We start from the raw sequence: 13,235 nt of genomic DNA on the forward strand, positions 1-13,235 counted from the left end.
CTCTCACATCCATACATGACTACTGGAAAAACCATAACTTTGACTAGACGGTCCTTTGTTGGCAAAGTAATGCCTTTGCTTTTTAATATGCTATCTAGGTTGGTCATAACTTTTCTTCCAAGGAGCAAGTGTCTTTTAATTTCGTGGCTGCAGTCACCATCTGCAGTGATTTTGGAGCCCCAAATAATAAAGTCTGTCACTGTTTACACTGTTTCCCCATCTATTTGCCATGAAGTGACGGGACCAGATGCCATGGGAATCAGGCTCACACGTGCTTTGTCATGAGTGTGATATTAAAATGCATAAATGCAGCTGGGGAGGGGCATTGATGGAGACAGCAGAACCTTGATCAACCAGGAAGATAACTTCAGTAGACATTAGTTTCCTTTTCTTTAAAGGGTAGTGATTAACATTAGAAAATGGCTCCATTGAGATTGGGACTACCACTCCAAAACAAAAAAATTGCATGGCCTAAAGAGTGGCTTTTAAGTGTTTGATTGTGACCCACAATAAGAAATACTTGCATATGCAGAGTTATATATGTATATAACTGAAATTCCATACTACTTGCCATTGTATTTTTCTGTTTGATTCCATTTAAAAATTTTATTGTTTGCAGTCCGCTAAATTAATTTCATGAGCTATTGATTGTGACCAGCATTTTTCAAATTTTTCAAATGCTGGTCATTATATACTGGTCTAGAGTATATAATGTTAGAGTGAATTCTGGAGGAATGTGACGATGTGTCTCAGTATTTGTTAGTCATTTTTTGGTGCTGTGATCACATGAGTTTATAATCATAAAGTTAAGTTTGGACCAACAGCTATATCTGTTCCCATACTGTAAGTACTTAGATACTGTGTATGGTGTCTGGTGTAACCAGACTTATTGTGGGGATTATTTTGCAGTATATAGAAATATTGAATCATTATGTTGTATACCCAAATAAAAACAAAAATTTTAAATACTTCAATAAAGTTAGAAGAGGAATATGGTTCTGAGAACTGCTGATATAAAATAATAAAAATCATCCCAGGACATTTCTATTATGTACTGCCTTTCAGTCCTTTAGAATTACATGGGAAGCTTTTAGAAAATGTTGTCCAGACCTGGTCCCATTGAATCATAAACTTGAGGGGCAAGGACTGGGTATTGGTATATTTCAGAGTTCTTAAAGAGTTTCTAATACACAGGCAGAGCTAAGTATCATTGTGCTTAGGGGAGAAGGAAGCAAGATGAAAAAAATATAGGATTTCCTTAGTGAGAAAAGATTTCTTCAGTAGAGGAGAAAACTTTTTATTTATACCTTGCTTATTTCCAAAATGGGTTTGAAGATAATTTTTAAAATTGCCAAACCATCATGGTACTTACTGTGCTTCCCAGGTGGCTTGGTGGTAAAGAATCCTCCTGCCAATGCAGGAATTGCAGGTTTAATCTCTGGGTTGGGAGGATCTCCTGGAGAAGGAAATGGTAACCCACTTCAGTATCCTTACCTGGGATCCCATGGACAGAAAAGCCTGGTGGACTGTAGTCCATGTGGTTGCAGAGTCAGGCATGACTTAGCAACTGAGCACAACATGGTACTTACCATGTCATGTACTATTCTAAGCATTTTATGTACCTTAACTGATTTTATCCTTACAACAGTCCTATGAAGTGGGAGCTTTTATTACTCTTTTTTGTAGAGGAAGGAATTGAGACACAGAGAAGTTAAGTAACTTGCCTAAAATCCTATAGCTAGTAACTTGTGGAACTAGGATTTGAACCTGTGCATTCTTGCTCCTGAGCAGCCATGTTTGAAATACACTGTAAAACATATGCAGTAAGACCATGAAAGCAGGAGCGAATATCGGGAGACCCAATGGAAGGGTTAAGGTGATTGATCAGATTTCTGGTTTAAGGTTAGGTTTTGCACCTGGCTTTAGCTTTGGGCTTCCTCTAAACCAAAGCAATTAGATTTTGGCCCTTACACCTGACGTGAAGAACTGACTCACTAGAAAAGACGCTGATACTGGCAGAGATTGAAGACAGGAGCAAAAGGGGACGACAGAGGATGAGATGGTTGGATGGCATCACTGACTCGATGGACATGAGTTTGAGTAAGCTCCGGGAGTTGGGGATGGACAGGGAGGCCTGGTGTCCTGCAGTCCATGGGGTTGCAAAGAGTTGGACATGACTGAGCTACTGAACTGAACTGAAATGAGGCATGATATACATGGTTATATAGCACGTTACATGGTACATGTACACGGAAGAGCTTTCACTTGGGTCCCTATCTCAGTGTACTAAAATTTAAGATCCACTGAATGAGGTGACTGTTAAGGTTATTTTCAGCTCTGAGTTCTGTGTATCTAACCCAGCTTGTATATTACGGTATCTTTAATTAATGAGCACCTTGAGGGCTAGTCTCAAATTCATCTTTCATTCATTCAGTCATTATTTATATAAGAAACTTCTACTGAGCATCCGATATGTTAGGCACTGTAGTAGGGAACATGGAAATGAATAATATATAATCGCCTCTAGACGTTTATAGTGTTAAAGGGGAAATAGACTTGTAGACAAATAACTTGGGTGGAGCATAGAATGTTACATAGAGAAAAAGTTGTATCCCATACTTCTAGTACAGTAGGTCCTATAAATATTTACTGAATTGAATTGAATAAGCTGGCCATTGTCTTGATTAATTTTCCTCAAATGTTATGCTGGTGCTTTAATGGAAACATATTTCCAGTGTGAATGTGGATGAATATAGGGAAATAGGCCTCAGTTTACATAAACCCTTTACCTATACATTTGACTAGACTTGTATCTTAAAATGCCACTTAGCTATACCATAAATATAACATGTGTGCTTTTCATTATTGTTTGAAGATGTGTTTGTTTTGTCTCAAATAGGTAATACATATAACATACCTATTCGTTTGTGGATTTTGGATTCTCACCCTTTTGCTCCCCCCATTTGCTTCTTAAAACCAACTGCAAATATGGGAATCTTAGTTGGAAAGCATGTGGATGCTCAAGGCAGAATATACCTGCCCTATCTCCAAAACTGGAGCCATGTAAGATCAGTTTGGATTTTCTTTTGAAAATTTTTATTTTTCTGAATGTTTACCTTTGATACTGATGGTATAAAAAGTTACTGAATTTTCTTTCAATGATATTCTTCTTATGGTCTTTAAACATAGTTTGAAATTGAACTTCCTGCACCCAAGTCCCAGAACCCTGGTGACAGCAGCCTGCTTGAATCTGCTCTCTCCAGGCCTGGGAGCCAACCATTGTTTACTCTCTGTCTTTTTACAGTTGTTTGCGGTTTTGATACAGCAAATGAGAGCTAGTGAAATATTGAGGCATTATTTCCTAGTTCCTCCCCAGTAAAGATTCTTGGGTAATAGGTGTATTTATTTGTAGCTTTGCCTGTTTTTAACCTTTATGTAAATTTAGTCATATTGTACATGATCTTCTATTACATGCCTTGTTTTAACTGAGTGTTAAGTTTTAAAAATTCACCCCGATGATGCATGAAACTAGTTTATATATTTTATAAGCCCTCACAAGGACTTCGCTGGTAGTCCAGTGGATAAGACTCCAAGCTTCCACTGCAGGGAGCACAGTTTCAGGACACTAATCCTGCGTGCCATGGGACACAGCCAAATAAATTGATAAATAAAAGTAAAAAATAAAAAAATATGGCCCAGGTTTAAAACACAAAACAGAAAGAAACCCTCAGATTATGCATTCTGTATATTTACTCTATCATTATATTGTGCATTTTTCCATATTAGACAGTATTTTCAAAACACATGGTTTTTAAATGGTTGCCTGATGATCCAGCATTAGGATATTGCATGATATATTTGTAAATTGCTTTGTTAGAAATTTAATGGTGAACATCCTTAAATATAAATATTTGTAAATATAAAATGTTTGTACATCTTATAAATCTTTAAGAATTTTCTAATGATAAATCTCTAGGAATGGAATTATTGGATCAAAGTTTTAAAATGTTTTGAAGGCTATTCTTATATTTTCCCAAATTGGCTTCCAAGAAGTAGACAGAGTCTTGTGATTCTGCCATTAATAGAAATCAGTGAAGGAGGGTATCTGGTTTATAGCACCCTTGCTGTAAAGGGTGCTATAAAAGAAGGTATTATCTTTAAGACAAAACAAGCTTTGGCTTATCCCTATGGTTCATTTATTATTTTTATTATTTATTATGGATATAGAATATGCTCTCATTTTTATAAGTAAAACTTTTATGAAAAGAATTTATAATATATTTGTATATACTGAGAAAGTTGTAGGACAGGGATGTCCGAGAGGAGTGAGGTTAAAGTATAGGGGTGGTGTTAGAATGATCATTTCTTATTTTATATAGGTACTGTAAAAGGATATGCAACTGTGGATGCATTTCACTTTGTTTTATGGTTTTCTATATTTTTCATATAAAGAAAACCTCTAAAGAGAAAAGAAAAAAAGAAAGGAAAAGATGCACACCAAATTGTCAGTAGTGGAGTTTAGATGGGGAGTTTACTTGATGAACTTGTAGATTATTTGCATTGCTTGGTGATTTAAATAATAAAATTACCAGTTAAATGTGATGAGTTCAGTTCAGTTCAGTCGCTCAGTTGTGTCTGCCTCTTTGCGACCCCATGGACTGCAGCCTGCCAGGCTTCCCTATCACCAACTCCTGGAGCTTGCTCAAACTCATGTCCATCGAGTTGGTGATGCCATCCAAATCATCTTATCCTCTATCGACCCCTTCTCCTCCTGCCTTCAGTCTTTCCCAGCATCAGGGTTTTTTCCAATGAGTCAGTTCTTTACATCAGATAGCCAAGGTATTGGAGTTTCAGCTTCAACATCAGTCCTTCCAACGAATATTCAGGACTGATTTCCTTTAGGATGGACTTGGATCTCCTTGCAGTCCAAGGGACTCTCATGAGTCTTCTCCAATACCACAGTTCAAAAACATCAATTCTTGGCACTCAGCTTCCTTTATGGTCCAACTCTCACATCCATACATGACTCCTGGAAAAACCATAGCCTTGACTAGATGGACCTTTGTTGGCAAAGTAATGTCTCTGGTTTTTAATATGCTGTCTAGGTTGGTCATAGCTTTTCTTCCAAGCAGCAAGCGTCTTTTAATTTCTTGGCTTCAGTTACCATCTAGAGTGATTTTGGAGCCCCCCAAAATAAAGTCTCTCACTGTTTCCGTTGTTTCCTCATCTGTTTGCCATGAAGTTATGGGACTGGATGGCGTGATCTTGGTTTTCTGAATGTTGAGTTGTAGGCCAGCATTTTCACCCTCCTCTTTTACATTCATCAAGAGGCTCTTTAGTTCTTCACTGTCTGCCATAAGGGTGGTGTCATCTGCATATCTGAGGTTATTGATATTTCTCCCAGTAATCTTGGTTCCAGATTGTGCTTCATCCAGCCTGGCATATCTCATGATGTACTCTGCATATAAGTTAAATAAGCAGGGTGACAATATACCGCCTTAATTTGGAACCAGTCTGTTTTTCCATGTCCAGTTCTAACTTGCTTCTTGACCTGCATTCGGACTTCTCTGGAGGTAGGTAAGGTGGTCTGGTATTCCCATAACTTTCAGAATTTTTCAGTTTGTTTTGATCCACACAATCAAAGGCTTTGACATAGTCAATAAAGCAGAAGTAGATGTTTTCCCAGAACTCTCTTGTTTTTTCAGTGATCCAGTGGATGTTGGCAACCTGATCCCTGGTTCCTCTGCCTTTTCTAAATCTAGCCTGAATGTCTGGAAGTTCTCATTTTATGTACTGTTGAAGCCTGGCTTGGAGAATTTTGAACATTACTTTGCTAGCGTGTGAGATGAGTGCAGTTTTGTGGTAGTTTGAGCATTCTCTGGCATTGCCTTTCTTTGGAATTGGAATGAAAACTGACCTTTTCCAGTCCTGTGGCCACTGCTGAGTTTTCCAAATTTGCTGGCATATTGAGAGCAGTACTTTCACAGCATCATTTTTTAGGATTTGAAATAGGTCAACTGGCATTGCATCACCTCCACTAGCTTTGTTCATAGTGATGCTTCCTAAGGCCCACTTGACTTTGCATTCCAGGTTGTCTGGCTGTCTCCAGGTGAGTGATCACACCATCGTGGTATTGTGGGTCATGAAGATCTTTTTTGTACAGTTCTTCTGTGTATTCTTGCCACCTCTTCTTAATATCTTCTGCTTCTGTTAGGTCTGTACTATTTCTATCCTTCATTGTACCCATCTTTGCATGAAATATTCTCATTATCTTTGATTTTCTTGAAGAGATAGTCTTTTTTATCTCTAGTCTTTCCCATTCTATTGTTTTCCTTTATTTCTTTGCATTGATTGCTGAGGAAAGCTTTCTTATCTCTCCTTGCTATTCTTTGGAACTCTGCATTCAGATGCTTATATCTTTTCTTTTCTCCTTTGCCTTTCACGTCTCTTCTTTTCTCAGCTATTTGTAAGGCCTCCTCAGAGAACCATTTTGCCTTTTTGCGTTTCTTTTTCTTGGGGATGGTCTTGATGACTGCCTCCTGTGCAGTGTTATGAACCTCCATCCATAGTTCTTCAGGCACTCTGTCTATCAGATCTAATCCCGTGACTCTATTTGTCACTTCCACTGTATAATCATAAGGGATTTGATTTAGGTCATATCTGAATGGTCTAGTGGTTTTCCCTAGGGCATGATAAAAATTTGTTAGTTGGAAGGACAAAATTGATGTCTTTAACCTTAATGCTTAGTTTTTTGGTTACTTGAGAAATAGAAATCTTATCATGTATTTATTTATCATGTATATTTCTTCATTTTTGAATTGTCTGTCTCCTTCATCCATTTTTACTCTCTGTTAAACAAAAAACTATTTTTTTTTTTTTTTACATCTGTGCTGTGTCCTGTTATGTGAGCTTATCTTCCCTATTTCCTCTTTGTGGTTTACTTTGGCATCTCTTTTCATAGTTTGTTTAATAAATACTCAGAGGTAGTCCCCAGATCTAGTCAGGGTTGTGCTTGCTTGCAGACAGTGTTGATTTCACTTTCTGAACCTCTTTTTTATAAGCCAAAACTAGTCTTAAAGAAGATACGTTATTTAAATGGCCCTACTTAGAATTACATTTAGGGGGAGTGGAGGGATAAATTAGGGGTTTGGGATGAACAGATACACACTACTATGTATGAAATATGTAGAGACTTCCCAAGTGGTCCAGTGGTTAAGACTCTGCACTTCCAAAGCAGGGTACGTGGGTCAGCGAATTAAGATCCCACATGTAGTACCGTGTGGCCAAAAAATAAAAATACATGAATAAAATAGATTAAAAAGATCTACAGGATAGCACAGAGAACTGTATTCAATATCCTTTTTAAAATGTTTATTTATTTATTCATTTTTGGCTGTGCTGGGTCTTCGTTAATACAGTGGCTGCTGTCTAGCTGCAGGCCAGGAGCTTGTCCTTGTGGCGTCTTCTCCTGGTGCTCAGCACAGGCTCGAGAGCGCACGGACTTCAGGAGTTGTGTCGTGTGGTCAGCAGTTACAGCCCCCAGGCTCAGTAGTTGTGACACATGTGCTCAGTTGCTCCATGGCATGTGGGGTCTTAACGGATCAGGGATGGAACCTGTGTCTCCTGCATTGGCAGGCAGATTCTTTACCACTGAGCCACCAGGAGGGCCCTATATTTCACTATCTTGTAGTAAGCTATAATGAAAGGAATCTGGAAGAGACTAGATAGATAGATATACTTATGTCTATAATCTGTGTGTCTATATATCTATATCTGATTCACTCTGCTGTATACCTGAAACCAACACCACACTGTAAATCAGCTATATTTCACTTCAAAAAGTATGAGTTATGATTAAAAAAGTACTGCAGTAAGTCCCACATGCAGTTGAAATTGTATAGCATTACTATGATTATATAGTGTTTTGGAGCTAGAAGGACTCTGGAGGTCACTTAGGCTAAGGATTGCAGACATTTTCCCCAAGAGAGTCAGTGTGCAGCATTAGGCCTACAGAATTTTGTTTGAACAACAAAGAGGTTTTGTTTTGCTTTGTTTTGTTATGTTCTTAATATAAATTTGAGTGACTGTACATGTACTCTTTCCAATTTGCCACAGTGACCATCTCCCCAAATTTTCTTACACTTGACAACTTCACATATTATATAGTGAAACTCAGATTGGAGAATTAAGCAGTTTTTAAAATGAGCAAACCACTTTAAGTATTCCTTATAATAATAATAATAAACATATATTTTACACTCACAACATAATTTGCATACGTTAGCTCATTTGTTTCTCATATTTGTTGGAATTTATTATTCACATTATATTGCTAATAATACTGAAGCTCAGAGAGGTTAAGTGCATTTCATTAAGGTTGTTTTACCAGTTCAAATAAGCAGTAATGGATTAGATAAATATTTTATGAGCATTAATTTTTTTATTTGATAGTGGCTGTATAGGACAGTGTTTCGTTTTTTCTTTTAGGAAATGTATGCTAAAGTATTTGGGGTGAAAGGGTATCATATCTTCAGTTTATTCTCAGTTGGTTCAGAAATAGAGGAAAAGGCACTGAGAAAGCACATGTGATAAAATGTTAAAATTTGAGCAATCTGAGTGAAGAACATATGAAAATTCTTTGTACTATTTTTTTGCCAGCTTTTCTGTAAATCTGCAGTTATTTAAAAATAAAAAAAAAACTTTTAAAGGCAGTTAGACAAGACTATTCCCACATAAAGATACTCTGCTAGTAAACACATTTCTGCTGTTGTTGCACTTTTTGGAGATGTAGTTTTAGTACTTCTCCCTGTATTTTTTAATTAAAAGAATTAAGTTTTTCAGTTAAAAATACTATGTAATTTTTGTATGGGTTTGTATGGGTTTTCAAAAAATGAGAGCATTATGCAGTATTCTTTTGGCTAACTCTAACAATGTATAGATTAATAAGGTAGTATTCCTTAGCAAAATTTCTGCATAACTTTTCCCTTTGTGTATTCTGTAGCCTAAATCTATCATTGTTGGATTAATTAAAGAAATGGTTGCCAAATTTCAAGAGGAACTTCCCCTATATTCTCTGTCATCATCTGACGAAGCACGGCAGGTAGACTTGCTAGCCTATATTGCAAAAATCACTGAAGGTTTGTATTTTTGTTAATAATAGCTTATGAGTTTAGTTTCTCACGAATATCCTTTATTCTCTGCTACTTGATTTCTATAAATAAATACATGCTTGTGTATATACATAATTGTGTTGGATCAAAAATTCCTATATATTTATCATAGGGTATTACCATATAGTTCCAATGAATATGGTTTCTTAAAATGTAAAAGATTACTTTTATCCTGACAGATAAGATAATTTGTTTTGTTGAATACCATTTGATATGTATTAATGATCCCAAACCTCTTTCATTATATGTGTATGTAGCTTTTTGCCTCTATTGGACCAGAGAATCTGTGATTCTCATTGTTTTTCATTGAGGACAAAGGAAAATAACCATTCTTGCAACAATTTAGTAAGTTTTAAACATTTTTTTCATTGTAGACTAGAGCAGTAAGAGTCACAATGTTTTTCAAAATTATGGAAATCCTATTTTTTTAAAGCTTAGAAAGACATTTTCTTTTTAAAGTGGTAGCCTCTACTGCTAAGTCACTTCAGTCGTGTCTGACTCTGTGCAACCCCATAGACGGCAGCCCACCAGGGGAGCCTCTAATAAAATATTTAATATGAGATTTCTGTCTTCCTTGCATTTCATTTGTTCAAAAGTATTTTTGAATGCCTGTATGGAGTGCCTAGTGCCATCTTTTCTGTTATTAAATAACTTTTCAAGTTATTAAAGTTTGGGGTTTTTTTGTAATGCTAAAAAGACTTATGATATTATTTTTAAATTATGATAATCTGCTTTTCTTTTTAGGTGTCTCAGACATAAATTCAAAGAACTGGGCAAATCGTGAGAATAAAACAGTCAATAAAATTACCGTGGTTGGAGGTGGAGAACTGGGAATTGCCTGCACATTAGCAATTTCAGCCAAAGTACGTAAGCATGGTGGTTATAAATACACGTCATATTGCTACACTTTTAGGCAGTTTCTGTTTTAACACACAAGAAATAATGACTTCATTTTGTCATGTGGGAAAACCTCATTTTGCCTTAAAATATATTTAGTAAGTTGACAAAAAAATGGCTGAAAGCTCTCATTAGTAATGTTGTTTCATAATTAGTAGTTAGACATGAACTAGGCTTGGAAAACCTGGTTTGAACAATGGGCTCATCATCCTAATCCAAGGGAACCTCAGGTTGACACTCATCTGACTGAGTCACAAATTCTTTTGTGTTTTCTGAGTCATGCTGCTTTAACTAAACTCTTATTTAATATAATACTTAATTTAGCTCTTTCTAAAGTTAACTTTTTTTTTTTTTTTTTAACTTAACATTTTTTAAAATTGCTTTTTCTTGTGTAATTACTCCACTTTCTTTTAGGATCATAGTTCCTGATTTGATATTTTACAGTGGTCTGAGATTTGTCTATTTTTTCATCAATCCTTTTTTACTGGATCTTTTCTATATAAATTATTTTTAGAAAGGCTTAAATCTCCCTTCACGGAAGTTGAAAAGACCCTCCCCAGCCCAGTGTCCCCAGTGTCGTCGTAGTAGCGTGTCTGTGTCATTTGAGCAATGTAGCCCCGGGTAGACTGGCTCTCCCTTGATATGTTTGTTTGGTAGCTGGTATTTGAGTTTCTGTTCTATTAAAATTTGATTGGTTGACATGTAAATTCGTCTCTTTCTATTTAAGATTCACTTAAGTCTTGGAGGTAGGTTCTACTTAAGCAAAGAGTGAAATTGTATCCAGGGAGCTAGAAGATTTTAAAAGCTGACTGTTCAGGATAATATATATTACCTTGTGGCACATTGTAGTTTCATTTCCTCCATCCTCTTGTCTGAATGCACTCTTCTTCTTAATTGGAATTTGAAATGTTTGTAGATCTTTTGTTACTAAATAGAGTATTTCTATAAACATTGCCTTAGAAGTTGCTTATTTTCTTGTCTGAATTTTCTTTTAGATGTACAGAATCTCAGAAGTAGTACTATGAGTCAGAGGGCATGAGTAGTTTCTGTGGCACTTACTATATATTGCTAGATTGCTCTTCAGACAGGCAGAAGTAATTTATGCTGCTAATAATGTACACGTTAACCTCATTTTGGCATCCCCAAGAGTACTGAGTTTTATCGATTTTACTTGCTTTTGGTAAGTGCAGTAAGTGGGCTTCTCTCGTACCTCAGCTGATAAAGAATCCTCCTGCAGTGCAGGAGACCCTGGTTCGATTCCTGGGTCAGGAAGATCCCCTGGAGAAGGAATAGGCTACCCTATTCTTGGGCTTACCTGGTGGCCCAGATGGTAAAGAATCCATCTGCAATGCGAGAGACCTGGGTCCGATCCCTGGGTTGGGAAGATCCCCTGGAGGAGGGCATGGCAACCCACTCCAGTATTCTTGCCTGGAGAATCCCCATGGACAGAGGAGCCTGGTGGCCTGCAATCCATGGGATTGCAAAGAATTGGACATGACTGAGCTACTCAGCACAGCACAGCACAGCACAAGAAGGCCCCTTAACAGTTAGAAGTCTCACTATCAGTATTTGTCTGTGAACTGTCTAGATAGAAAGTTTTTTTCTGTTTTTCCTTTTAAACATTAGTATTCTGAGGAATTCCCTGGCACTCCAGTGGTTAAGACTCTGCACTTCCAATGCAGAGGTATGAGTTTGATCCTTGGTTGGGGAACAAAGACCCACATGCCCATGCGACCCAAAAAAAGCAAAACAAAAGGAAAAAAAGTTACTAATATTTTGATATGAGGTACAGTATTCAAATAGTACAACAATATTCAACTAGTACAGTAGCAGTCATAATAATGGCAGTAGTTATAATGATGGTTACAGCAATAACCTTTACTAAATGTTTGCTAGGTACCAGGCACTCATCTAAACACTTGATTCATTTTTACAACAACCTTATGGCTTCAGTTCAGTTCAGTTCAGTCGCTCAGTCGTGTCCGACTCTTTGCGACCCCATGAATCACAGGACGCCAGGCCTCCCTGTCCATCACCAACTCCCGGAGTTCGCTCAAACTCACATCCATCGAGTCGGTGATGCCATCCAGCCATCTCATCTTCTGTCGTCCCCTTCTCCTCTTGCCCCCAATCCCTCCCAGCATCAGAGTCTTTTCCAATGAGTCAACTCTTTGCATGAGGTGGCCAAAGTACTGGAGTTTCAGCTTTAGCACCATTCCTTCCAAAGAAATCCCAGGGCTAATCTCCTTCAGAATGGACTGGTTGGATCTCCTTGCAGTCCAAGGGACTCTCAAGAGTCTTCTCCAACACCACATTTCGAAAGCATCAATTCTTCGGCACTCAGCCTTCTTCACAGTCCAACTCTCACATCCATACATGACCACTGGAAAAACCATAGCCTTGACTAGACAGACCTTTGTTGGCAAAGTAATGTCTCTGCTTTTGAATATGCTATCTAGGTTGGTCATAACTTTTCTTCCAAGGAGTAAGCGTCTTTTAATTTCATGGCTGCAGTCACCATCTGCAGTGATTTTGGAGCCCCCCAAAATAAAGGCTGACACTGTTTCCACTGTTTCCCATCTATTTCCCATGAAGTGATGGGACCAGATGCCATGATCTTCTTTTTCTGAATGTTGAGCTTTTAGCCAACTTTTTCACTCTCCTCTTTCACTTTCATCAAGAGGCTTTTTTTTCCACTTCACTTTCTGCCATAAGGTTGGTGTCATCTGCATATCTGAGGTTCTTGATGTTTCTCCCGGCAATCTTGATTCCAGCTGTGCTTCTTCCAGCCCAGCATTTCTCATGATATAGTCTGCATATAAGTTAAATAAGCAGGGTGACAATATATAGCCTTGATGTACTCCTTTTCCTATTTGGAACCAGTCTGTTGTTCCATGTCCAGTTCTAACTGTTGCTTCCTGACCAGCATATAGGTTTCTCAAGAGGCAGGTCAGGTGGTCTGGTATTCCCATCTCTTTCAGAAGTTTCCACAGTTGATTGTGATCCACACAGTCAAAGGCTTTGGCATAGTCAATAAAGCAGAAATGGATGTTTTTCTGGAACTCATTTGCTTTTTCCATGATCCAGTGGATGTTGGCAATTTGATCTCTGGTTCCTGTGCCTTTTCTAAAACCAGCTTGAACATCTGGAAGTTCACGGTTCACGTAT

The 13,235-nt window shown here is 37.6% G+C and overlaps 1 protein-coding gene across 5 annotated transcripts in view; it reads left to right on the forward strand.

The window, feature by feature from the left end:
- UEVLD (UEV and lactate/malate dehyrogenase domains) overlaps positions 1–13,235 on the forward strand; it is a 58,102-nt gene that overhangs the window by 17,608 nt on the left and 27,259 nt on the right. For 3 of the 5 annotated variants that reach the window (XM_004019458.4, XM_027960056.2, XM_060403988.1), the window contains exons 4-6: positions 2,900–3,063; positions 9,002–9,137; positions 9,915–10,033. In XM_004019458.4, the coding sequence (XP_004019507.3) occupies positions 2,900–3,063; positions 9,002–9,137; positions 9,915–10,033 (419 nt within the window). The remainder of the gene's footprint in view (positions 1–2,899; positions 3,064–9,001; positions 9,138–9,914; positions 10,034–13,235) is intronic. The other 2 variants (XM_060403986.1, XM_060403987.1) reach the window with 1 other exon arrangement.

Source organism: Ovis aries, chromosome 21 (assembly GCF_016772045.2).
Source record: "Ovis aries strain OAR_USU_Benz2616 breed Rambouillet chromosome 21, ARS-UI_Ramb_v3.0, whole genome shotgun sequence".
In the NCBI taxonomy this organism is placed as follows: domain Eukaryota; kingdom Metazoa; phylum Chordata; class Mammalia; order Artiodactyla; family Bovidae; genus Ovis; species Ovis aries.